The sequence below is a fragment of the Podarcis liolepis genome, assembly GCF_965112155.1.
Source record: "Podarcis liolepis genome assembly, chromosome: 10".
Taxonomy (NCBI): Eukaryota; Metazoa; Chordata; class Lepidosauria; order Squamata; family Lacertidae; genus Podarcis; species Podarcis liolepis.
In genome coordinates this window covers 45,096,451-45,120,741 of record NC_139562.1, presented here as the reverse complement: position 1 = coordinate 45,120,741, position 24,291 = coordinate 45,096,451, and the positions used below count along the sequence as shown (strand labels likewise).

The window sequence follows — 24,291 nt, the reverse complement described above, 5'->3', positions numbered from 1 at the left end:
GCCTTGCCTAAGGACTTTCTTTGAAACAGTATAATTTGTCTCCCTTTTAAGTTATTTAAGAGCTATGGATATGGTGGTGGTGCTTTCATTTAAGAGAACAGTATTGTTAAAGGTTGCTGCCTCTACAATGCAAAACTAATATTACGTGCACTTCTGCAATTCTATATCTGATGTTCCCCTATATATTTTCATAATCATAGGATGAGAAGTTATGAGTCATATGCTCACTTTGCCATAAACAGATTTCTAACCATTCCACTAGTGCAAAAATTGACATCTTGTCTTCCCAATCTTTATCAAAAACTTGTACATCTCAGCTCTGTTCTGCACTTTGTTTTGGTTGTACATTAACCATAAATAGTAGAGGCACTACGCTTTTCTGTTGAATCAGATCTCTGTCTTAGAGACACACAGGCCTCTTTCATAAGAACAGAAGCAACCTACATTCCTTAATGTCTTACTGCCTGGTGCAAATGTTTAGAATGTATTAGGCAGAAAATACTTAAGGCACATTGCACATTTTTCCTACTGTAATTTACCAAATTCTTCATGGCCACAAACACCGTTAAACTCCCTCTGAGCTGTCCTGAGGTTATGAAGCTTAGACTTCCAAAGACAGAGATTATTGCCTCTCCTGTTGCTATGTCCAGCTAACCTCATTAATCTCTGTTCCTTCACTGCTGGGTTTTGTGGAAGGTGAGTTACTGTGTATTTCCCAGATTAGAGAGTGGATTGGAGGAGTGGTTCAATGAAGTATAAAAACAGTAAGCATGGGGAGCGAGGTGATGAGTTGAGGGGAAATCTCTGGAATTTGCATCAGAAATTAGGGAACTGAATCCCCATCTAACATGGGTCAAAACCCATGATGGGTTGGGGGTTTGGAAATCTAAGTGAATTGAGCCTGATGTTATAAGACACAATAAATATTTGGAATCAGATGTCAGTACAAATGACATGATTTCGCACCCAATTAAATACATGGCACTTTTCCACTAGTTTACCTAATCTACTTGATGCACTTATTAGAACAGAGTGTGCTCCTAATGATGTTTATGTCTTCAGCTTTGTTTGGGAAATTTGTCTAAACTTTCTTCATGGATCCCTTGTGAAACTCAGCTGTTTAATCAACCTTGCCAGAAACTTGTTTCATTAATAATAATAATAATAATAATGAATTTATACCCCGCCCATCTGGCTGGGTTTCCCCAGTCACTCTGGGCGGCTTCCAACAAATAATTATTATTATTATTATTATTATTATTATTATTATTATTATTATTATTATGCATCAGAGTAGGATTATCTGATCTGCAACTCTTGGGTATCCTGATTTACTGGGACGCGGGTGGCGCTGTGGTCTAAACCACAGAGCCTCTTGGGCTTGCCGATCGGAAGGTTGGTTCAAATCCCCACAATGGGGTGAGCTCCTGTTGCTCTGTCCCAGCTCCTGCCAACCTAGCAGTTCAAAAGCACTCCAGTGCAAATAGATAAATAGGTATTGCTGTGGCAGGAAGGTAAATGGTGTTTCCATGCACTCTGGTTTCTGTCACGGTGTTCCGTTGCGCCAGAAGCGGTTTAGTCATGACCCAGAAAGCTGTCTGTGGACAAACACTGGCTTCCTCAGCCTGAAAGTAAGATGAGTGCCACAACCCCATAATCGCCTTTGACTGGACTTTACTGTCCAGGGGTCCTTTACCTTTTACCTCGCAAACAAGACCTTTGCCTCCTATTGCTATCCCTTCACCTGTACAAACAGTTGAAAACTGCACAATCCATTATGCATGACATGGACTCGAGTTTGCATGGCTTATGCTTGGGTACTGTGCGCACTTAGGGTAACACTAAAGCAAGCACACTGTCACCATGGTGGTTCTCCACAGGAGATGCCAAAATGAGGAGTGTTCATTATGTTACAAGCAACTTTAGTACTTTTAGTGGTTGGTGGGTAACTATGCTTAAGTAACTAGCATTTCTCTCTCAATTCACTGACTTTGTTTTCATGTCGTGTTTCTACAAGATGCCAATTTGTTCAGAAAGCTAACTTCCTCATTGACAACATGACTGCTGGGGTTTTTTAAAAAGCAAAAACATCTTAATAATTTCTGAAATGCCGTTTAGCCTGGTGTGTGACTTAGCTGGGACAGCCCTCTCTTTTTTTTTTTAAGACCTTGTGACTTCTTTCACAAGCTATAGCCTTCAGCATTCTGCTCGCAGAAGCAATATAATTTGTTGCCCCACCTTCCAACTTCCTCCTTTAAAATCCTGTTTCAAAAGTAAGCTAGTTTTTCCAACTTGATAAAATCTCAAGGGCTGCTGGAGGAAAGGGCAGAGGTTAGAAGAACACTTGCCCATAATTGAGCCTGGCGCAATGGGTCAGTATGTCACTGTTAACCAGAAGGTTGGTGGTTCAATCCCACCCAGGGATGGCTGTGGGCAGAATTTCTGCATTGCAGGGGGTTGGACTATATGACCATTGGGATCCATACTCTACAATTCAATGTTTCTATGAATGTTGGCTGATAAGGGCTAATGAGGTGAGTCATGAACAGGTTTTAAATGGAAGTAAAAAAGTACAAAAGTATTATTTCTTGTTCTAATTTTGCATTCTCCCTGTTCTATCTGCCCCATCCCCTTTTTATCCATATAACCTAGTTTGTTTTGGATGTAGTGTTTGCACAGTGTCCATATCTAACCTGAACCTGCTAGAAGTGTGGTCGTTGTCTTTGGGGATCAACTCTTGCTAACCATTAGCGGATCTTGACTGTTTGGGGCATACCTACTACCCGCTCCTCTCTTTAGCTGATAATAGCACAGTTACACTGCGGTCTTCTGCACTGTCTACTCAAAAGTAATTCCCACTGAACGCAGTGGGGCTTACTTAAGGAAACTAGGTGCAGGTTTGCAACCTTAATTAAACCAACAGGTAGCAGCCTACATGATCTCAGGCAAGGGGGATTATGGAGGGTGTAGACATTTATTAAACAATTCTATACATTGTTCCATAGAGAAATTAAACTTTTCCTTGTTTTTAATAAGGCTAGAGTGAAAGTAGCTGGCTTAAATGATGAAGAAAGGGTGGGGGACCCATGCCTCAATTAGAACCAGACAAACAGGTAAGGGAGAGCAGGGTGGATTCCTTGGAGAGCATATGTAGTGTGGTGCTTTGGGCGACATAAGGGCGCACTTTATGTGCATCCTGGGGACATGTGGTGGGACGCAGAGCGGCACAAAACAAGATGTATAGAAACCAGAAAGTGGGGGGGGGGCATGCAATGGGCATTTTTCTGGTAACACAAAACAAACGCACAGAATCAGTTTGAGGGTTTGAGCGTGTGTGTATATATGACTGTGGCGCATATGCAGCTGCATGTGTCACTTTAATGGTCTGATCTGGGCTAGAGATGAGAATATAGGTTGGAAGAGGAGTCTCACCTGCGTAGCGGGGTCCCAACCGCAGGAATGTTCAGCGTTGTAAACAACACACATACCCAGGACTTTAAATCTCCACACACACACCGCCACTACAAGTGAAGAGCACAGCCAATTACTGTCTCTGGTATAAGCGCAGCATGGCAGTAAGGAGGCCGCCTTGCAGCAGAGGCACCACGTCGCCACCCTCCCATCCCGCGAGGCGCCAAGGAGGAACCAGCCTGCCCGCCCGTCGGGACAGGCTCCTTGAAAGACAAGGCCGCGGCGGCATTTCACGAACAATGTATTCGACAGTTCCTTCGGAATAGGCCCTCTTCAACACGCACCCTACCGACGGGGGGAAAACGGCCCCCGAAACACTGCAGGAAAGGCCGTGAAGCGCGCCACTGGCGCAAAGAACCGGCTGCCGGGTTGGGCAGGGCCGACGGGGGCGCTCGAGAGACGCCGCCCCGAGAAGCCAGTTGCTCGCGCCGCGGCAAAACCCAGGCAGGGCATGGCCGTGTTGTCGGGCCTGAAATGGCGGCCTTCGGCGTGGAATTCGGCCTCCTCGGCCGTTGAGGTAGACGCGTGCCTTTCCCTGCGTGTGGGTGGGTGAAGCGGAGCCTGCCTGGGAGAACTGAGGCGAGGGCCCTTCCTGAGGGGGACCCGTTGAGGTATGGAGAAGGAGGGAAAGGGCAGTGTGTATGTTTATGTGGGGAGGAGGATCCAATGGCGGCGGCGTGGCTCCCCTCCCGCCTGACTCAGTGTTGATCTTGCGAGTCATGCTCGGGCATGTCGGGCCGCGGCCAGCCAGGGGAGCGAAGCCCGGACTTGCCCCGGCCGAAGTCGTAGGCCGGCCGGTAGGCGACGCTCTTCATACTCGACCCCAGGCGGGGCCTTTCGCTGCGTTTCTTTCTGAAGCGGCGGTCTAACCCGGGTGAGGAGACGGGCGACCGGAGGGCTTTATGCGGCTCCGCTTGTTGGCGGGGACACCTTGGGGGGGACGGACGGACATAAACCCGTAACCGCTGAACCTAACCGAACTTCCTTCTAATCCTCACAGGGAAACGTGCAATACGACTAAGATGGCCTCTACTACCGACCAGCCCATCGAGGGCACATCTGGCAGCAGCCAAACGCGTCCGGAAAAGTTGGTCAGTATTCGGGGGAGCCTTTGCCTCGGGGACTCTTGTGCAAATGTTTGATTTTTAGGTTTGCAGGAAACCTGCTAGGACCACGCAAACCCGTTTCATTTAAAGGATTTGCCTCTTCCTTTGTGGGGTTTTTGTTTCGTTTTGTTACGGTGCTACCGCCTCCCCCCCAAAAAAAAAAAATCTTGAACAGGAACATCACCGATTAAATAGAGCTGCGTCTTTTTATGTTTCCAGGTTAAACCCAAGCCGTTGCTGCTGCAACTTCTGAAGCTTGCTGGTGCAGAAAAGGAGACTTTTACTATGAAGGAGGTAAGTTACGGTTATTGCAGAGAATATTGTGGTGAAACTTAATATATAACCTGTAACAATCAATAAAAAATGATACAAAAATGAAACGGCAATTAAACAAAACTGCTTAAAAGCTAAATAGAAGTTTGTCGCTGTAGTTTCTTCTCAGTTCTGCCTTTTTACCTACATAACTTAACCTTAGGTTCAAATTCTTGATTGTGCTACGGCTTGATGAGAAACAATTTTAGTTAAAATGTGTATAGTAATATTCTTGAGCTCAACTAGGAAGTGTGCTAGTTGATCTTATATTACAAAAAAGTGCATTGTTTTATGTTTACTCTTACAGGTAATGTTCTATATTGGTCAATATATTATGTCTAAACGTTTGTATGATGAAAAGCAGCAACATATTGTCCACTGTGCAAATGATCTTCTGGGTGATATCTTTGGAGTACAGAGTTTTTCTATAAAAGAATGCAGGTAAAAATATTTTTTGCAGCCTGGTGTTAAATGCTGAGCACATGTGTTATCTTACTGGCACATTCTTACATGCCAGATATTCAGTTTTCTACCCTCTATCCCAACACACCAAGTGCTCTCCTTAACCACTATCTATAGCCAAGGTTTGTTCTCAGTTTGGCTTACCATGATGTGTGAACCAGGCCTACATATTGAAAAAGCCCTGTTGTATCTAAGACCTTTGGAGAGTGCTTATTCTACCTTTAGATGCTCCTGTGAGTTGCCTGTTGACTGGGATGTTCAGTTCTGCGCCTTTATTTCTTAGACCTGAATTCCACTTACTGTGTTGTCCCCATACAGTAATTAACTTTTGTGTTTAATTTTGGTTTGGAGAACTACTTATGTTAATGAATTATGACTCTAAACTTCTACTCTCCAACAATCTCAGTAGTCTGAACAAAAGGAGGAAAGCATTGATGTAAAGTAAGCAAAGCCTTTATAATAAGGTTCAATCAGTATCAAATGATCCAGGTTTTGTCCTCATGTCTTCCAATTTTCTTAATATTTTGTACACTTGTTGAATGATCACAACTAAGTTTAAATCTAAAATTTTAATTTTTTATTTCATCCAATGTTTGAGTTATGAGGGTTTTAAATTTCAAAAATTTTACAGTTTTGGCCTTGCCACCAGACTACACAAAAACCTTAAAAACTCAGCCCAGAATTGAGATGTTTCAAAACTAAAAATACCAATCTGGTCAGAACTTCATGGGCTTTAACATAATATGTCACTTGATGGGCTTACTTTAAATTTTAAAGTTAAGTTACAACATTTAAAAATTTAAAAAGTCATTAAAATTAATGATTAAAAATTCCCCAAAATGTATTAATTAATATTTCTAAGAGCTACCTGCAAAATTTCATCTTGGGATCTCAATGGTATCACATTAAGAAAAAAATATTTTGTACATGTCTGCCTGATTGAGTTTTTTTAGGATAAACAGGTGGTCTTAGAGTAAAATATAACAGAATAAACAAGACTTCAAACTATAATATCAGTTACTTCAGGTATTTCTTTAGAAAATTATTCAATTAAAAGGTATCTGAAAAGCTAGTCAGGCTTTTCGTTTAAAAATGTGTTTCAAAGCAGAGTGATAGCTTGCTGTTGCATGATAGAAGTAACACTTTTAAATAATTATTGTTAGTACTTCATTTCATTTAAATTTTAGATTTAAACTTAAGTTTTGATCATTCAACAAGTGTACAACATATTAAGAAAATTGGAAGACATGGGGTAAAAATATTGGGTCACTTGATATAATATGACCCTCTGTATTTTATCTGAGGCTAATATACAAATTTTGCTCCATAAGACGCACCTGACCATAAGAGGTACCTAGTTTTTAGAGGAGGGAAGCCCCATTTTTGGGGTGATCAGCTCACAGTTGTGCAGCTTCTTTTGCAAAGGGGAAAAGCCCCGTTTTTTTGAGGATCAGCTCAAAGTTGTTGGGCTTACTTTGCAAAGGTAAAAAATCCTGTTTTTATGGGGTTCAATTCATAGTTCTGCAGCTTCTTTAGGAAAGGAAAGGGAGCGGTTTCTACAGTTTCCAGACAGATAATCTAATCAGCCAGTCACATGTCACTGGGGAAACAGCCTCCGTCTGCAGAACATTCAACAATGGAGGCCTGGGCCAGGGGGCGGGGCCAGAAAGGGAGCCAGCAATCGACCACACATTCGCTCCTTAAGACGGACAGACATTTCCCCTTATTTTTAGGAGGAAAAAAGTGTGTCTTATGGAGCGAAAAATACGGTAGGTAATTGATAGGGGAAAGTTCACATAATTTGAACTGCTTTTAGGCATGGGGTGGGTCCAGGGTTTTTTTAACCAAGGTGTCAAAAGCATATAAATATCTAGTTCATAAACTTTTAACTTTTTTTTTTTTTTTTAAGGCAACTACGTTTGATGATTTCTAAAAACCTGACAGCAGTCAGTCAGCAAGGTAAGCTAGTTTGCTATAATGATGCTTTTCTTTATCCTGGATGAGGGAAGGACGTGATAATTTTAAGTTGTACAGTAAAGTTGATTTGGGTTGGTTTGACATCACCTTGAGGAAGCCAAGCAGGTCAGTTTCTGGATAGTGCCTGGGTTGGTAACTACCCAAGAACTTCATGTATGCTGCCCTGGGTTCCATGATGGAAAACAAATAAATAGTAAAGGGGATAATCCATGTATCCTGTGGATTACTGTTTCAGCTGTAACTGAAACTATATGGAAAATAATTGCGTACATAAATTCAACAGTGTAAATAGGTTTTGATGGATGTAATAATGGAAAAACAATTGGTATAGTTTTTGTAAAATATGCAGGGATATAAGATATGTAAAATGAACCATGGAAAGAGGAGAAGAGAAGTCACTGATATCTTTAAGTATGTAAAATGTTTATTTGAAATCGTAAAACAGAAAATGTAATAAACATATTTTAAAAAAAGAAAAATTAGAACCAACAATCTATAAAAGGAACAGCTGGGAGTTTGTACTGCCCCACCTAAAATGGATTATTTGGATTGAGATACCTATCTGCTGGGCTTTTCCCAAGAATTATAAATAGGAACAGTTAGGACGGTGATGAATAAGTAGCTCGTAAGAAAGCTGATTTACCCACATGTGGCTTGAAAATAGAACTAGTATTCCACTCATTAAAATACCACAATTAAGGTCCTGAACCGATCCAAATGTCTGGATGAACCCAGTCTTCCAGAATTCACCTGCTTGCCACCATGCAGTTGTTGTCATTTGTGAATCATACGCACAAATCATACAAAATATAAGTGTGATTCCCAGTTGTAAACCTTTTCTATACCCAAATTTCTCAAAATATGTTCTAGTTGGATTCAGTTTTTAAATGATGAACATAGAAAATATCTTGAATTTGAGGATTAATTCATGTAAAGCAATAAATAAGCTTCATTGATTTGTCTTATGTGAACAGCAAAAAAATTGTAATAACCTATGTTTGTGCATTACTCCAATGCATACTGTATTCCTGAATTAGGATTTTGAGCAATTTATATTTATGGAATTGCAGTGTATTAATCCGTTTGTTCTTAAATGTGTATTTGAACCTCCTGCTGTCCCTATTTGGTGACTTCCAATATGCATTTCTTTTTGAAGGCTCTAGTAATTCTAACACATCTGTGAATCAGTCCAGGTGGCAAGTAGAAAATGGAAATACTATAAAGGTAATTTTAATTACACGTTACATTCTTTATTTCCATACTTTGAAGTGTAACATCTGGAACGGTAAAGATTAAAGAGATATCTGAGGGGTTTGGCTTATTTGTTTGTTTTTAATTAAACAGGAATCGGTGCAGGAATCCAGTGAAGCCAGTTCTTCTAGGAGAAGAGCACACAGTGAAACAGGTGAGCACAGCCTTCTGCTTTATCTGTTTCAGTGCTTATAGTAGCTCAGGTATCCAAAACTCAAGTCAGTGATATAACACACAAAGTTAAATGTTTGTGAGAAGAGTGACTTTTTGCTGCTTCAGGCATGAGGGTTGGTTCCCTGGTGTCTTGGTGGAAGCGATTATTTGAAAATCCCAGTACAGCAACCCTTCAAGCCATGGCCTAAGTTCCACACCTTCTGTTTTGCATATCTCACTCCAGTGTGCTGGGTGATAACTTGTCATAGCTTACCATCCTTTATGAGCAGACATATAGCTGCCTACTTATAACTGGATGTCAGTGTGGGCAAAAAACACTTCTGGATTCCTGCTTTTCCCTAGCTTTTGTGGGGACATAATCCTTATTTCAGCTAAGTTTATCACCCAAGAAACTTGTGAAAACTGAAATCTTCTTGTCCACAAGTGCTTCTGACGTTAGCTGTTTGTATTTGAGTTGCTTGTCAGTTTTCTTCAGCCTTTTGAAATTGTTACTTTAATATTCATAACAGTACTTGTGTACATTATAGTTATTTGCATTTGCCATAATAGCATTGTAGAGGAAGTGATTATTTGCATTTCCCAAATGGGACCTGAGACTGAGAAAGTTATTTAAAGCAAGTGTGCTGTACTGAGAATATGGACCTCACTCATAGATTTACATATTATCTCTTCTAACACCTGAAATGTACAATTTCCTATGCATCTTTACAGCTGCAGTCCTATATTCACTTACCTGGGTGTAAGCACCATTGAATTAAATGATTTCTGAGTAGATATGTATCTGATTGTGCTATATAATTGCTGTGCTTGTTACAGTGGAATGCCAGTGGCTTCTGTGCAAGCTTCTAACACTATACAGTAAATGTGGAGTGATGAAAATTATATTATTGCACTCCACTATACAGTAAATGTGGAGTGATGAAAATTATATTATTGCATCAGTACTTTTGGATGCTTTGGGATAACATGGCAGAAAGGAGAGAGAGGGAGAGAGAGACTGAACCAAGAAGTCCCATACCAAAATCAGGAACTGCAAAGCTTGTAGAAGTACAGTGGCACCTCGGGCTAAGAACTTAATTCGTTCCGGAGGTCCGTTCTTAACATGAAACTGTTCTTAACCTGAAGTACCACTTTAGCTAATGGGGCCTCCCGCTGCTGCCGCACCACCGCTGCACAATTTCTGTTCTCTTCCTGAAGCAAAGTTCTTAACCCGAGGTACTACTTCTGGGTTAGCAGAGTCTGTAACCTGAAGCATCTGTAACCTGATGTACCACTGTATTTGCTAAGAGGTTGAGGTTTTTTAATCCTGCAGAAGAAAGTCCTTTAGAAGATAAGAATGATGAAAGACTGAAACGGCATAGATCAGACAGCATTTCCCTTACATTTGATGAAAGTCTTTCATGGTGTGTAGTAAGCGGTTTACCTTGTGATCTTAGCAACATCAGCAGTTCCACAGGCTCTTCATCAAGTCCGGTAAGTAGTACTTTCATGAGGAAACTATTTTCTTTAAGTCTCTCCCGTTTTTTTTAGGTTCTCATTGTGTCTTAAAATTGTATCACCAGATGAAATAGAGGACAGTGCTCCTGCACTTTTCGTAGTTGTGTGGAAGAGTGAAATTCAGAAGTTATAGCTTGTCGTGCAAATTACCTGCTGAAATTGCCTGTTCTGCACAGCTGTTAAACAAGCTGGAACCCTGCCCTCTTTTTCACCTGCCCTTCCAGTGTACTGTAGAATTGTCCCCGTGTATACAGAATGTAGTATGCCAGAGAGAAGTTCTCTAGGCTACCCTTCTCTGCAATTTGCTATTCTTCACCCCCCCCAAAAAAAGCAAAATAAAATAAAATACAGGAAGCATTCAGTCATCTCATGTATTCAGAAACAGTAAGGTCCATTAATGGGTTTTTTATGTGCTAAGCTGTCTAGAATACTTGAACAACTACTGAAAACTATTTGCACCCACGCCCAATATGTTTTGGTCATAGCCTGAATCTTTTCCATTTGGTAATGGTTATGACCATTTTCAACGATGAAACCAAATTCTGCTGAACAGAAATAACAGCATCAGAAAAGAGATAGTTTCTCTGAATTGCTGACTATTAAAGTTTGAACTTTTCCCATATGGATGACCTTCTTCCAATTATGTAGCGAAATTAGTGTTTGAATACTTAGGTGGGAGCTGTTAAAACACAATGAGCTCTAAGTGACATTTTAGGATGACATGTGTTTCACCACTACTATTGTTACTGCTAAGTGTTTTCAGAAATGTATAGTACCCTAGTCAAAGCAAATATAAGGATCTAACTTGAAAGCTTAAAATCACTTTGTACCTGCCTGGGTGAATTGAGACACATAACTCATAATGTCCCACTGTGTCAGCCTGTTCATGTAAACCACTGTTCCAGTTTCATCTCTTCAGTGCAGCGGCCCATACCCCTGCTTGCTCTCTCTTTCTCAAACCCCATTGATAATGTTTTTTTCTGGAGATTGTCATTGCAGCAAAACATTTAACATGGTGGTACATATTTTTGGTTATCAGAATCTGTTCATATTTGGACAGCTACTAATATGCAGTGATATGTAGCCCATCATAGGAAAAGCTTACCATGCTCCCAAAGGAAGGATTGTTACCAGAAAAATGCCCATTGCATATCCCCCTTTTCCCCTCTCTATTAATCGCTGTATGCCCTGCCACGTCTCCAGGATGCACATGAAATAAGTATATCCTTACGTCGACTCAAAGTACCACCCTACACATGCCCTCACCTTTCTTCAACATTTAAGCCAGATACTTTCACTCTAGCCTGCTTAAACAAGGAAAACCTGAATTTCTATATAGAAACTAGGTATAAGATCACTTGTAAATGTATTATTCTTGAGCCTATAGTGTATGTTATATTGCATTGTGAGAATCTTTGGGTCGTCCATAATCCCCGAAGCCTAGGGTCATGTTGGCAGGATGCCCATCAGGGAAGCTCCCAGAATCTGCAACGTGTTAGTCACCCTAGAACAGGGGTCGGCAACCCGCGGCTCCGGATACTAGTGAGGGGAGGAGGCGCATTGTGCGCCCCGACACTCCCCACTGTGGCGGGCACTGTCACGCACCGTTCCAACGTCGCCTGCCCGCTACATTGTAAGGGGCATGTACGCTGGTCACTGTTTTGAAGGGGAGTGAAGAACACACACACAAAAAAGGTAACTTTTTAATTTAACATTTATTTCTATGAGGAGGAGTAATTCTGAGGGGTCAAACAAAGAAATAATAAAAAGTGACAAAAAAGTTATTTTTATAATGACGAGTTTTGCGGCTCCCAGTTTTTTTTTCTTCGGAAACGGGTCCAAGTGGCTCTTTTTGTCTTAAACGTTGCAGACCCTTGCCCTAGAAGGTTGCCCTGTTTGCTGAGGTACTCTACATAAAATCAATCTCCAGATCCTGCCGGATCCTCTTACCATGTTGACTACCCCAAGCTCTATTTTCAGTGTCAATACTTTGTGAAAACTCTGTCTGGAACTTTGTGAAACATGCTGATCTTCAGGCATTTGACACCCCGGTCTGCCTGACTCCACCTAGTATGTGATGTAACCATGACACTTATCCCAGGTGACCCTGACACTTGCAGAAGAGGGTGTCCTCCTCCATGCCAAAAATGCAAACCTTTAAAAAGATGGGTTTTTCCTTGTTCTGGGTCCTTCACCTCCTGACTAGTGGTGGGGGAACGGGAAGAGAAAGACTGTTGCAACAGATAATAAAAGATCAGCTTTGCCTTCACTAGAATTCTGCCTCAGCTCATTCATCTCTGACTGGTAACAAACTAATCAGGTTGGAAAATAAAAACAAGTTACACAGAATTTTGCTGCAATTGATTAGTCTCCCCATACTGACACAGGTTTATTTCTGTTTCTTCAAGCAGCTCTTCCCTTATTTCCATGATTATTTCAACAATGTATTTTACAGAAATAGGTGGCTATCTATGGAATTCAAAGCCATTAATTTCATTACTGTTAGTTCTAGTTACAAACTTGACTAAAAGGACATTATTACCTCTTCCAGGATCATGACAGCTTAAGTGAAACGGCGGACTGGCTGGATGAGGATTCTGTTTCAGATCAATTCAGTGTTGAGTTTGAGGTTGAATCTATCTGTTCAGAAAACTACAGTATCAATGAAGAAGAATCTGAGCTTACAGAAGAGGATGATGAGGTAGGAGAATTAAAGTTAATTGGAATGGTAGTGAAGAAAATCTATGAACACTTGACTCAGACTGGCAGCCACTCGCATCTTAGACCAAAGCCTTTCCAATGACATCCATTTAACTGGAATTGAATCAAAATATGTGCTCTGATTGCCACTGTCCTGTGGACCTTCTCCAAATATGCTTTATGGGTTTTCTTGTAAGCCCCCCCCCCCCACTGTTATAGTTCCTAAAAGTTTCTGGGAAGCACAAATAGTTATCTGACAAATAGTTAAAAAAAGATGATTATAGAGACTGACTTGAAGTCTTTGTTAAGCTTTCTGACAATTTTTCATACCATCCTCTTTCCCCTCTGCAGTTTTTACAGTTACTTGTTTTTGCAAAAAAAAAAAAAAAAAAGTTGCATAATTTCTCAACAGGGTAAATTATGTTGTCCTGTTGATATAGTATTGTTTGGCAGATTGTCCGGCAGTTGTCCTTTTGATATAGTATTGTCTAGCGGATTCCATTTAACACAACCTTCAAGTATGATTGGAATCAAATGAGTACAGTCCCAATACATATTGAAGCCATTCATGAGTCAATTGATTTTAATGGTAGAGAGGACCACAGTGATCTTTTGCAGTGTTGGAACCAGTTGCATCATACCTCAGTAATTCATGGAAGAGAAATACAACGTTTACACCTGTACAATTTGTCTCTTTGGAGTTCAGACACCTTGCATATTTGTGTAATTGGAATCTAAACATTTTCTTCTACCAGATGTATGAGGTAACTATATATCAGACTGAAGACAGTGATGTGGATTCATTTGATGATGATCCTGAAATTTCACCAGGTGTAAGTAACGTCTTCATTTAGAGTAAATTGCAGCTTTTTAAATTAGATGTTTTTGTATATGCTAGAGCAACATTCCCCAACCTGGCGCCCTCTGAATGTTTGACTACAATTCCAATTAGCCACAGACCGCATGACCACGCTGGCTGAGGCTGATAGGAGTTGTGCATTCCAGATGTTTTGGACTGCTAGGTTGGGAAAGGTTGCTTTAGTGGGTAGGCTATGCTGGAAAATGGGTATGTCCAAAGCAAATAACATTAAAATAGCAGATCAAAAGCAGCTAACATTAGGAATACTGGGTATGTTGGACAGTAGGAATAGACTGTTGATCTCTTATAATTTATGGGTGTCATACCAATGAGATAGGTCAGATTTGACCAGGCAATGCACAAGAGCCAACTAGTCATGCAGTTTTTCCCTAGTAGATGCCAGCTAGACAAAGGGTTTTATGCAATGTACTACAGTCAAACCTCTGTTGTCGAATGTAATCTGTTCCAGAAGCCCGTTTGACTTCCGAAATGTTCAACAACCAAGGCGCGGCTTCCGATTGGTTGCAGGAGCTTCCTGCTCTCAAGCGAAAGCCGCGTTGGACGTTTGGCTTCCAAAAAACATTTGAAAACCGGAGCATTTACTTCCATTTTTTTGGCATTCAGGAGCTGAGATTTGACTGTAGCACTAAGTTGCTTGGCAGTACAGTATAGCACTGGTGAAATGGTTTGCACCAATGGAACGTTGTTGCACAAAACTATAAGCAAGTTGCTGGTAACTTTGTTGCACATCTTGCAAAACAATTTTCTGCTAGTGCAACTGTTCCTCTGTTGAGCAACATAAATTGATAGACCTGCTAGCCCACAGTCTGCACAATTAATATTTATATGATGCTGAAGGCTAGTGGGATTGCAGCCCATGCTTCCTATCTTGAGTATCCTTCCTCCTCCCCTTGTGGGTGTAGTAATATCTGCATATGATATCCGGTATTCGTAATACTTGAAATAGAGCCACTGATTTCAGTATGTCTTAATCTGGTGATATCACCAATGTTTTTTGACTGTGCAGAGGAGAAAAATGGTTGATCTTTGCTTTTTTTATTTTGGTAAATGGTAGCTTAACTGTTTCATGTCTAATTGACTACAGGATTATTGGAAGTGCTCCAAGTGCAATAAAATGAACCCGCCTCTTCCACGCCATTGCCCAAAATGCTGGGCTCTTCAGGAAGACTGGCTTCCTGAGAAGAAGACGGAAAAGTCTGTAGAGGGCAAAATTGAAGATGACACACCACTGGATCCCGAGGAGGGCTTTGATGTTCCTGACTGTAAGAAAGGGAAAACACCTGAAGATGAAGCAGAGGATGACTCAGAACAGAGCTCTGACTCTCAGAAAAGTGAGGACTATTCTCAGCCATCTACATCTAGCAGTATGCTTTGTGGAAGCCAAGAAGACTATAAAGAACCTGAGAAGGAAGAGGCTGAAGACAAAGAAGAAAGCACTGATTTCGTTTTACCCCTTTCTGGTGTGGAGCCCTGTGTCATATGCCAAACTCGGCCCAAAAATGGTTGCATAGTTCACGGAAGGACGGGACACCTCCTGTCATGTTTCACATGTGCAAAAAAGCTAAAGAAGCGGAACAAGCCTTGTTTGGTCTGCAGGCAGCCAATTGAGATGATCCTGCTAACTTATTTTTGCTAACTGAGATACAAGCAGAATTGCTTCAAGAAACCCTACAGCCCTAAAATAAAATTTTGTACAAAAAATATTGAAAGTTTACAAAAGTTTTTATACCTTCTTCACAGGATTTTCCTACAAGAGACAACATTGTGCTGAAGCCGATGCGTTTAATTGTAATGTTCACAATCTCCTTTTTAGCCCCAGTAGCAAACAGTTAGCCCAAGCAAAGTGATGTATGGAAGCATGGCAACAAATGAACGGATTTAGTGTTTGTGGTGAGATCTTTTTAGTCTTATTCTTCCAGTCCAAATCTTCTGTGTCTAAAAATTGCATTCTTTATTCAGAAAAGAGATTGAAATTACAGCATTTTTAAAAAAGTGTACTAGCTTCCATTGTTTTCAACCATGCTTGAAGACTAGATACATCTTGCATTTACAGAAAAGTGATTTTAGTCAAAAGGCTGTAGGGCAAACTCTGTGCAGAGACTGATAATCTTTTAACTTTGGTTAAGGGATCAGAAGCAAGCTGTGGGATTGTGGGTATTTCTTTCACCTCCTCTCTGGAATCCATTGCACTGTAACTGGTTATTAGCAGAAACAACATTTTTGTCCCTCAAGCATGGTTTGAATCCAAGGTAGATGGAAGCCTGGTTAGTCTCCCTTTTTTAAATAAATATTTTACTTACGTTTTCAAGAATACAAATTAACCTAGTTTCATTCCCCCTTTTATTTGCTTTATCTTCTTCATACGTGCTACAGCCCACAGTTTTTGTCTCCATTTGTGTATTTGAAGACTTTGCAGTTTGGGGTGGCAGGTTGTGCCAGTGCAGCTTTGTTAGTGTTAATGTCAGTGTTCGCACATACATGGTTCAGGCAGGAGGAATAAATTTGCTCTAGGGCTAGGTAGAGAGCAGCATTTTAAATGAAGAGCTAGCAGATCTCCAGCACTAAATCTCCAGTTACCCTTTCTGGAAGCCTACACACTTTTACCAGGCCTGCAACAAAGACCATTAGGAAGTGTTAATGGGGGAAATCAGTATTCCCTGGATGATGGAAAATAATAGCTAGTCTGCAAAATCCAGTGAAGTGTGTTTAAAGGGGTTATTTGAATCATAGCCACCATATCTGCATTTCTCTGGTAAAGGTTTAAAAGTCTGTTAAACTGAAATTAAATTTTGTTTTCATCCTCAAATGATTTTTAAATGTATATCCTTAGTCTCGTTGGCAAGAGACTTAACATTCCATTTTTGCCATTGTAATGTGTTTAGTTCATTTGAACAAAACGTAAAATATTGAAATTCAGTGCAATAAATGTACAAAATTTGAATTTAACAAATCCCCAGTTTTCAGTAAATCTCACTGGTTTGCTTTCTCTAACTGGCTTGTTACCTTCTGTATTTAAATCATGCGATCAAAACATTTTGTATTTTATGTTAAGGACGTGAGTCCGCTGGATCACACCAAAGGTCCCATCTGGTCAGCATTTTGTTCACATGGCGGCCAAGCAGGACTTGAGCATAGCAGATTGCTTATTTTGGTTCCTTATTTTTATGCACTGTGTCCTCTTGTATAGGGGCAGGAACGGGTCATGATCTCTCCCAACCACCCGTTTCTGTATCAGGAGGGCATCCAAAACACTATTACAAAGGTTTTGCACATGAGATTTCTCCAACTTTGGCTACCATAACAATGGCACTGAATACCAGTGTTGTATCTTTTTAGTAAATCGCTGAAAATTGATACCCTGTTCATACCTGAGTACTGGCTTGAACTGAAGGAAGTTGACACCTGGAGGGGCCACTGGTACCCCCTATGCTGCTTTAGTAACGGCAGAATAAACGTGCATGGAAGTTTGTTGTAATTCTAACCAAACACAGAGTCCACCCAGCTGTACTCAGAAGTTAGTCTTGTAATGTCCAGTAGGGTCCCTCCCCCTTGTGTTTAGGATTGCAACCTCATGGTACTAATTTGGTATCCTCATTAGGAGGCCTTCATGCGTTTTTATGAGGTGCTAATTGGAAAAAGAAGGTAGCTTAGTCCTCTGGTAGAATCAAACATTGAAACCAAGTGGTTCATAAATGTCTTAATAAAAAATTAGCATAATTGCTGGATAGTGAATTGTAATAATCGAATTCCGTTGCATATTTTTGTGCAAGCACAAAGCACATTTAGTTGTTCTCTCTTTAAGAAACGTATACTTTATGTAATACAGTACTTTATTACATTACACTGAAATAACCCATTTTTGATTGTCAAGAGAAGATTGTCCAGTCCATTTGAATGAATATATATGCACATAAGTTTCATCTCAACACTGCATAAAAGATATTAACTAAAACCAAGGAGGTAATAGCAGGCTTCAGTGTGGCAGATTGGTTTTTATCATTCTCTGAAGAATAAAGGGGGTCTGTGGGGCATGAAGCAGGCTCGGGTCTGGTCTGTAAATGGGGGACAACAAAGTCATACGTGAGGGCACTGAACTGTGCTCTGCCGTCTGGTATATGCAGTTCCTGTAGCAATGAGCTAGAGCCAGGTGCTGTTGCCTAAAGACCAATAAAGACAGGAAAAAATGTTTGCAGTTTGTCAATATGTAGACCATTTTAATTACACAGTGGAATCTGAATATATATAAATTTCTTCCCTCCTAATATAAGTGTGGAAAGGACCTCAGTGTAAGCGAGTCACTCCTTTAAACACTAGGGTAAGCTTTTGGAAAAATGGCATTATCTTTTTAATTCATAAATTGACCTTTAGACATGTGTTTGCTGAATCCGTCATGGAGCCTAGAATTCCATGGCCACATTGCAGAGAAGTATGTGATGCCATATCAGCACAGCAGTCCCACTATCTTAAATTGCACATTCTGGGGATCTAAAATGCTGCATAGGAGTTTTCAGTTCCCTTTCTCTCCTAAGGCCCTGGTCCCCATATGAGGTGTAAGGGGACTAGCACCAGAAGGAAAAACTAGCCCACCCTCCACAAGAGCACAGAACCTGCATGCATAAATGTCTAGGGATTCTGGCCATGTTTATTAGAACAGCAGCTTGCAGGTCTAAGACAAGATGACTTACATTAAGTGTGTAGGTGCCAGGCAGGAGGAGAAGATAATATTCTCCATTTTTGTTGGTTCTGTAAGGACATATGTGTCTCCTTCCGACAGCTTCTACTATCACACCTGGAACAGGTTCGTCATTCTCATCCAAAACACGACCTTTTACACCTATGGCAAGAAGTCAAAAGAGGAAGAAGTCATTTCTTTTTGTTTTTGGCATGTAACTAGAAAAGTTTTCTGCCAAGGAAGTACAGCAACAGGAGCAAATGGCACAGCCACTTGCAATCTAGTAACAGCCCTTTGTCACAGAATGCATTCTATAGTAACATGTTTAAACACTTGCTAAGGTATTGTATGCACATTCCCCAAAAGAAGAAATGTTTGGGCTGATGTTTTGATTTTTATTGGGGAAGGAAATTTACCTTTAGTTACTTTAAGGATAATAATGGATATGGTGAATTTGTATAGATAAATGGGACAAACTTGCCCCTCCTCAACATATTCACAGAGAACCAAAACACTTCTCTTGAGGGGTGGAGGCAAAATCACTATTCTTCCTTAGAAGTTTAGAACTAGACTAGCACATGCCTCTACAATTCCACGGAAGTTCTGGACAAAAGCCATGGCAATGCATGTATGGAGCACTGAAGTGGAAGAACTATCTACTGCTTGTACAGTGGTACCTCGGGTTACATACGCTTCAGGTTACATACGCTTCAGGTTACAGACTCCGCTAACCCAGAAATAGTGCTTCAGGTTAAAAACTTTGCTTCAGGATGAGAACAGAAATCGGGCTCCGGCAGCACAGCTGCAGCAGGAGGCCCCATTAGCTAAAGTGGTGCTTCAGGTTAAGAACAGTTTCAGGTTAAGTACAGACCTCCGGAATGAATTAAGTACTTAACCCGAGGTACCACTGTACTGGATAGAATTTGTTTGTTTGTTTGTTTGTTAGGAAAAAAGCTTGACTATCCAATTTATTAAATCTGTAAATTCAAAGTATGGGGGAAATGTACAGACAACAAATACCTTAACATAAGGGCAATTAACCTTTTATGGGCCAAGGGCTGTGTTGATCCACAATCAATCCCCTGCAGAGAGCATATCAATGTGGATCTGGTCTCTTTTTAATGTACAAATGGGAGGGGCACGAAAAACTTTGCATCAAAGTAGGGAACACAGGAACCGTAAAAAAAAGTTATGTAATAACAAAACAAAAAACTTCTTGAAGTAGGATTGGCTTGGCAACAGTATTATCAATTGAAGGAAATCTTCAAATCAGACAAGAAAATGGATTTGAGAAACATATCAAAATTGGAGAAAGTAGTATTAATAAACAATAGGAAAATATCAAAAACAAATTATTATTAGGTTGGCAACTTAAAGATGAAGAAGTGTAGGAGGTTATGCTGAAATGGGCACAAGGCTTTGGCTATCCAATATTAATGGAAAATTGGGAAAGACTATGGAAAACAGACTTAAATTTCATGGTCTGCTATTTAATAAAATAAAATGTTATGAAGATGATATACCGGTGGTATATAACCCCATGCGAATTGGCTAAAATATATAAAAACAACATGGACACATGTTGGAGATGTAAACAAAAAGAAGGAACCTTATTCCACATGTGGTGGACCTGTCCCCAAATTTTAAAAAATTGGAACATAGTCTATAAAGAGGTAAATAAAATGCTCAAACAAAAATTTATTAAAAAGCCAGAGGCCTTCTTACTGGGCATCATGACCATAAATATCTTTTAAAAAACCCCAAAAGAGTGTTTCTGGACGCAACCACAGCGGCTAGAGTTCTAGTTGCCAAATACTGGAAAGGAGAACGGGTGCCAATGAAGGAAGAGTGGCAAATGAAATTATATTAATATGTGGAGCTGGCCAAATTGATAGAGGTGGTAGTAAACCACTCGAATACAAAAATGGGATTGTTTTAAAAATTATCTGTGTAAATATGGTTCTCAAAGCAATATTTGGATGTGTATAGATTTGTTTTTACAAAATGGAATTAGAAAAAATAAGAGGAATATACCCTATTTTTCGTCCCATAGGACGCACCTAGTTTTTTGGGGGGAAATAAAGGGGGGGGAAATTCCCTTTATTTCCCCCCCAAAAGCAGGTCGGGGAAACAGAACCAGGTCGAGGAACAGCGGGATGGCGGCGCTGCGCCTCCCTGCTGTTCCCCGAGCTTGTGGGACTGGCCGATGTCTGCCCCACGCGAGGGGCGCTCTGCATCAGGGCGCCCCCCCCCCCGCGGGGCGGCAGGCTGCTATCCGCAGTGTGGGGAGCCCTGCGGGGAACTCCTGCAAGGCTCCCCACGCTGCGGATGTCTGCCTGGCGCGGGGAGCGCTCTGCTTCAGGGCGCCCCTCGCGCTGGGCAGCAGGCTGCTATCCGCAGCGTGGGGAGCCTTGCGGGGAACTCCTGCAAGGCTCCCCACGCTGCGGATGTCTGCCTGGCACGGGGAGCGCTCTGCTTCAGCCTAGACATCCCTGCCGGACCTCCCGTAGGGCTGCCTAGGCTGCGGATGTGTTCCTGAAGCCTGGAGAGCAAGAGGGGTCGGTGCGCACCGACCCCTCTCGCTCTCCAAGCTTCAGCAAAAGCCTGCATTCGCCCCATAGGATGCACCTCCTTCATTTTTGGAGGGGGAAAAATTGCGTCCTATAGGGCGAAAAATACGGTAATTTATAAGGAAAAGGATGAAAGCATGTTAGAATGCAATACAAAAATAAGGAAATAAAAAGAAACAAAGAAGCTGTAATAGGGGTAGGAGGAAGTCGACTATTAGTGAAATGAGATTAGATAGATGAATGAACAGAATTTGTGTATGTTTTGTACGTTAAAGAAGAAAATATGGTGATCTGTATGTTTATAAATTGCAATAATACTAATAAACTTCCTGAAGTTAGCCACCACTGCCAGAAGAGAAAACCTAGTTTTAAATTAAGGGAACTTGAAGAAACTTGTTTTTGTAGGAGGGGAGAACCTTATTCTGAATATTAGGATTAGCAGAATTAAGCTGATTCCAGACTGTTGCTCTTTTGTGGGTGGGATTCAACCACACAGTGGCAAACCCAAGTTGGACAATTAAACTGGATCTACACTACAAAACAATTCGTAAAAATTAAATAAGGAGAGTGACGGCGAAATGATGTGAGTGCATATGACTGCCTCTGAAAACGAATCAGAACGCAATGCTCAATGAACAGGCCATGTCTGGAAGTGAACTTGATGTATTAGCCTGCTTAAAAGTTTTGCCCCTGGCAATCCATGGGAGGGCAGTGTTGCTTCACTACATAGCACACAAACATGGCTTCCTGCTCATGTAAATAGGGGTCATGCGTGAACATTGCCACTGGAGTGTACTCTTCTGTAACACTAAAGGTATGTACACATAACATGCTTTGAAAAAACAGCTGTGTTTCAATTCGATTTTGCAAATCCTGGTACACATCAGTTTGATCTGTTTTCACTTCAGTCGCTGTCTGTTTCCCATTAGCCCAACTAGCTCAGTACTTGAGCTGTAGCCTAACTATATTCAGAGGGCCACAGGTTCCCCATCTGTCCCCTAGTTGATGGGCAGAGTCACTGACTCCTTCCTCTCTTCCTTGAACACTACCAATCCTCATACTATTTTCACTGGGTAAAATTGCTTTGTTCTCTGAAACAGAACTGAAACCTTTTCGGTCGCTTTCTGGCAACACATTATCAGAAATCCTTTACTTTTAGCCCCCTTCCTAAGCAATTACTATACTAATTAAAACACTAAAGTGCTTGCATGCAGATCTGTAAAAACTATTACAGTAAATAATATTTATCAGAGATGTTTTCTTCTTTGCTCTTTAAGGAACTTATTCCATAACATGTGTAATAAAAATTTTAAGGTCTTATATATATAAAATAAATGTTCATAAATGTACCAAGCAAACTTGTACATAAATATATAAACCACATGTCTGAAGCAGCATAGGAAGACAGTCCTGAAACCATTTTGACTCCCAGACTGACCAAATGTTTCTCTGCAAGGAGGGAGGGGGTGAGGGAACCTTCCCATTGTCCCAGGAATTGGGTGATTACCATCTCAAAGGAATGGCCAGACTACCAGAAAAGGCAATCAGATAAGGTATTATCAGATAACCTGGCAGACAGGAAAAACAAGATTCAAATTTCTGTTGTAGACCGCCGTTTCTGTGATGTAGGTATGATGTTTGTGAGGGGTGGTCTTGGGTTACACCCCTTCTGTGATGTATGTATGATGTATGGAGGGGTGGTCTTGAGCTCCAGGGCAGGGAATTTCAAAATGGCTTTATAAGGGCAAGCACACATAGTTTGTGGTCCTCCTCCTCTCTCCTGGGGGGGGGGGGAGCACCCTGTTGCAACAGTTTAATAAAGATCAGGCTTACTAGCTGCTTTGCTTCTCAATATTCTCTGGTTGGCCTCTGTTATTTTCTCCTATCAATGGAGAACCTACAAAGGACTCTATAAGGGCTCTTGTGTACCCCATAAGGGCGTAAGGGCAGGTTTTGTTTACAACACATGCAAACCAGAATATTAGCTATGACAAAAGAAAACCGAGTAGAGCCATCTTACCTAGATGAACTTGTTTAATGTATTCGATCAAAGCATTTCTATTGTCATTCCAGAAGGATGGAAGCTCATATTTCCGTGGAAATTTACAACACGATACTTCCAGAGTGATGTCAAAGCACTGTCCCCAGACGTAGCTATAATCCTGCATCCCACCTAAAGTATATATTTAAATGCATAGTTTAAATGCCATTAAGAAAAAGTTAGCATTTTAAATACTCTCCTAAACTCCTTTGCCAGGTGCCTCAACTCGTCAGCCTTGGTTCAAATGTCCCCAGGAAGCTGGCTTGGCATGTGAGCAGTAAACAGCTGGTCAGCAGACAAGCCAGCAGTGTTCCAGTTCTCCAGCCGCCGCCACTGTCACTTCAGCTTGTTGATCTGCTACCGCTGCCCACTGCTTCTTCCTCCCTAGACCGTCCTGTAGAATCTGCCAATGGCAAATGACTAGGCATGGACAGTTTTCTCTTAAGTCAGAGGTTTTCAACATTTTTGAGTCCACAGCTCCCTTGACGCAGCTACATTCTTTCTGCGGCACCCCTGTGGGGCTCAGGAGCCCAGTTACGTCACCCCTTGCCTGCAGAGCTGGCGGCCTCTCGCCATTTTTCAAACACCCTCCCTTGTGGAGTGTTCCCTCAGCCTCCTCTCCTCTTTCCTCTCCTTGGGGGTCCTCCATGCAGCCCCAGCTGCCGCCTCTGGTCTCTGAGCTGCCCACCCCCCACCCCAAAGAGAGGTGCCTCCTCATACTCCTCATACTGCCCCACAATTGCCTGGTAAGCACCCCCTGGCCAGCCCCAGAGGCACCATTTGCCTGGGGAGCTCATAGCCAGGGCTGCTGCAACAAACAGTTGTGCAAGCCTTTGGGAGGCAGAAACGTGAGGCGGCATCCGAGGAAGGAGGGAAGGAAAGGGGCGGAGGCCAGTATTGCCTGCAGCATCCCTGAGCATCATTCAAGGCACCTACGGTGCCACGGCACACTGGTTGAAAACCATTGTCTTAAGCCATTATTATTACTGTATTTCAATATTTGGTTGGAAGCCGCCCAGAGTGGCTAGGGAAGCCCAGCCTGATGGGCGGGGTATAAATAATAACATTATTATTATTATTATTATTATTACTACTACTACTACTACACCGGCACTAGGCTGTCCCCACTTTTTCTTGGTCTCCTACTTCCGCAACACAGCTGCATGCAGCTTAAAAGC

The 24,291-nt window shown here is 41.4% G+C and overlaps 2 protein-coding genes across 9 annotated transcripts in view; one reads left to right on the top strand and one right to left on the bottom strand.

The window, feature by feature from the left end:
- Positions 1–2,254: 2,254 nt before the first annotated feature.
- MDM2 (MDM2 proto-oncogene) lies at positions 2,255–16,798 on the top strand. Of its 5 annotated transcripts, none has more exons than XM_083463641.1 (11): positions 2,255–2,534; positions 4,472–4,562; positions 4,797–4,871; positions 5,197–5,330; positions 7,261–7,310; positions 8,485–8,552; positions 8,673–8,733; positions 10,066–10,226; positions 12,802–12,951; positions 13,706–13,783; positions 14,915–16,798. In XM_083463641.1, the coding sequence occupies exons 1-11, from the start codon at positions 2,530–2,532 to the stop codon at positions 15,464–15,466; spliced, it is 1,425 nt and encodes a 474-aa protein (XP_083319767.1). In that variant the 5' UTR covers positions 2,255–2,529; the 3' UTR covers positions 15,467–16,798. The 5 variants fall into 5 exon arrangements, with proteins under 5 accessions (XP_083319767.1, XP_083319771.1, XP_083319768.1 ...); XM_083463645.1 differs by having other exon boundaries at positions 2,288–2,372; XM_083463642.1 differs by lacking the exon at positions 2,255–2,534 and adding an exon at positions 3,559–4,082.
- An 844-nt stretch (positions 16,799–17,642) lies between these two features.
- The window catches only part of CPM (carboxypeptidase M), a 34,832-nt gene continuing 28,183 nt past the window's right edge, over positions 17,643–24,291 (bottom strand). For all 4 annotated transcript variants that reach the window (XM_083463657.1, XM_083463658.1, XM_083463659.1 and 1 more), the window contains 3 exons: positions 23,093–23,245; positions 18,516–18,664; positions 17,643–17,987 (listed from right to left, as the gene is read on the bottom strand). In XM_083463657.1, the coding sequence (XP_083319783.1) occupies positions 17,748–17,987; positions 18,516–18,664; positions 23,093–23,245 (542 nt within the window). In that variant the 3' untranslated portion in view covers positions 17,643–17,747. The remainder of the gene's footprint in view (positions 17,988–18,515; positions 18,665–23,092; positions 23,246–24,291) is intronic.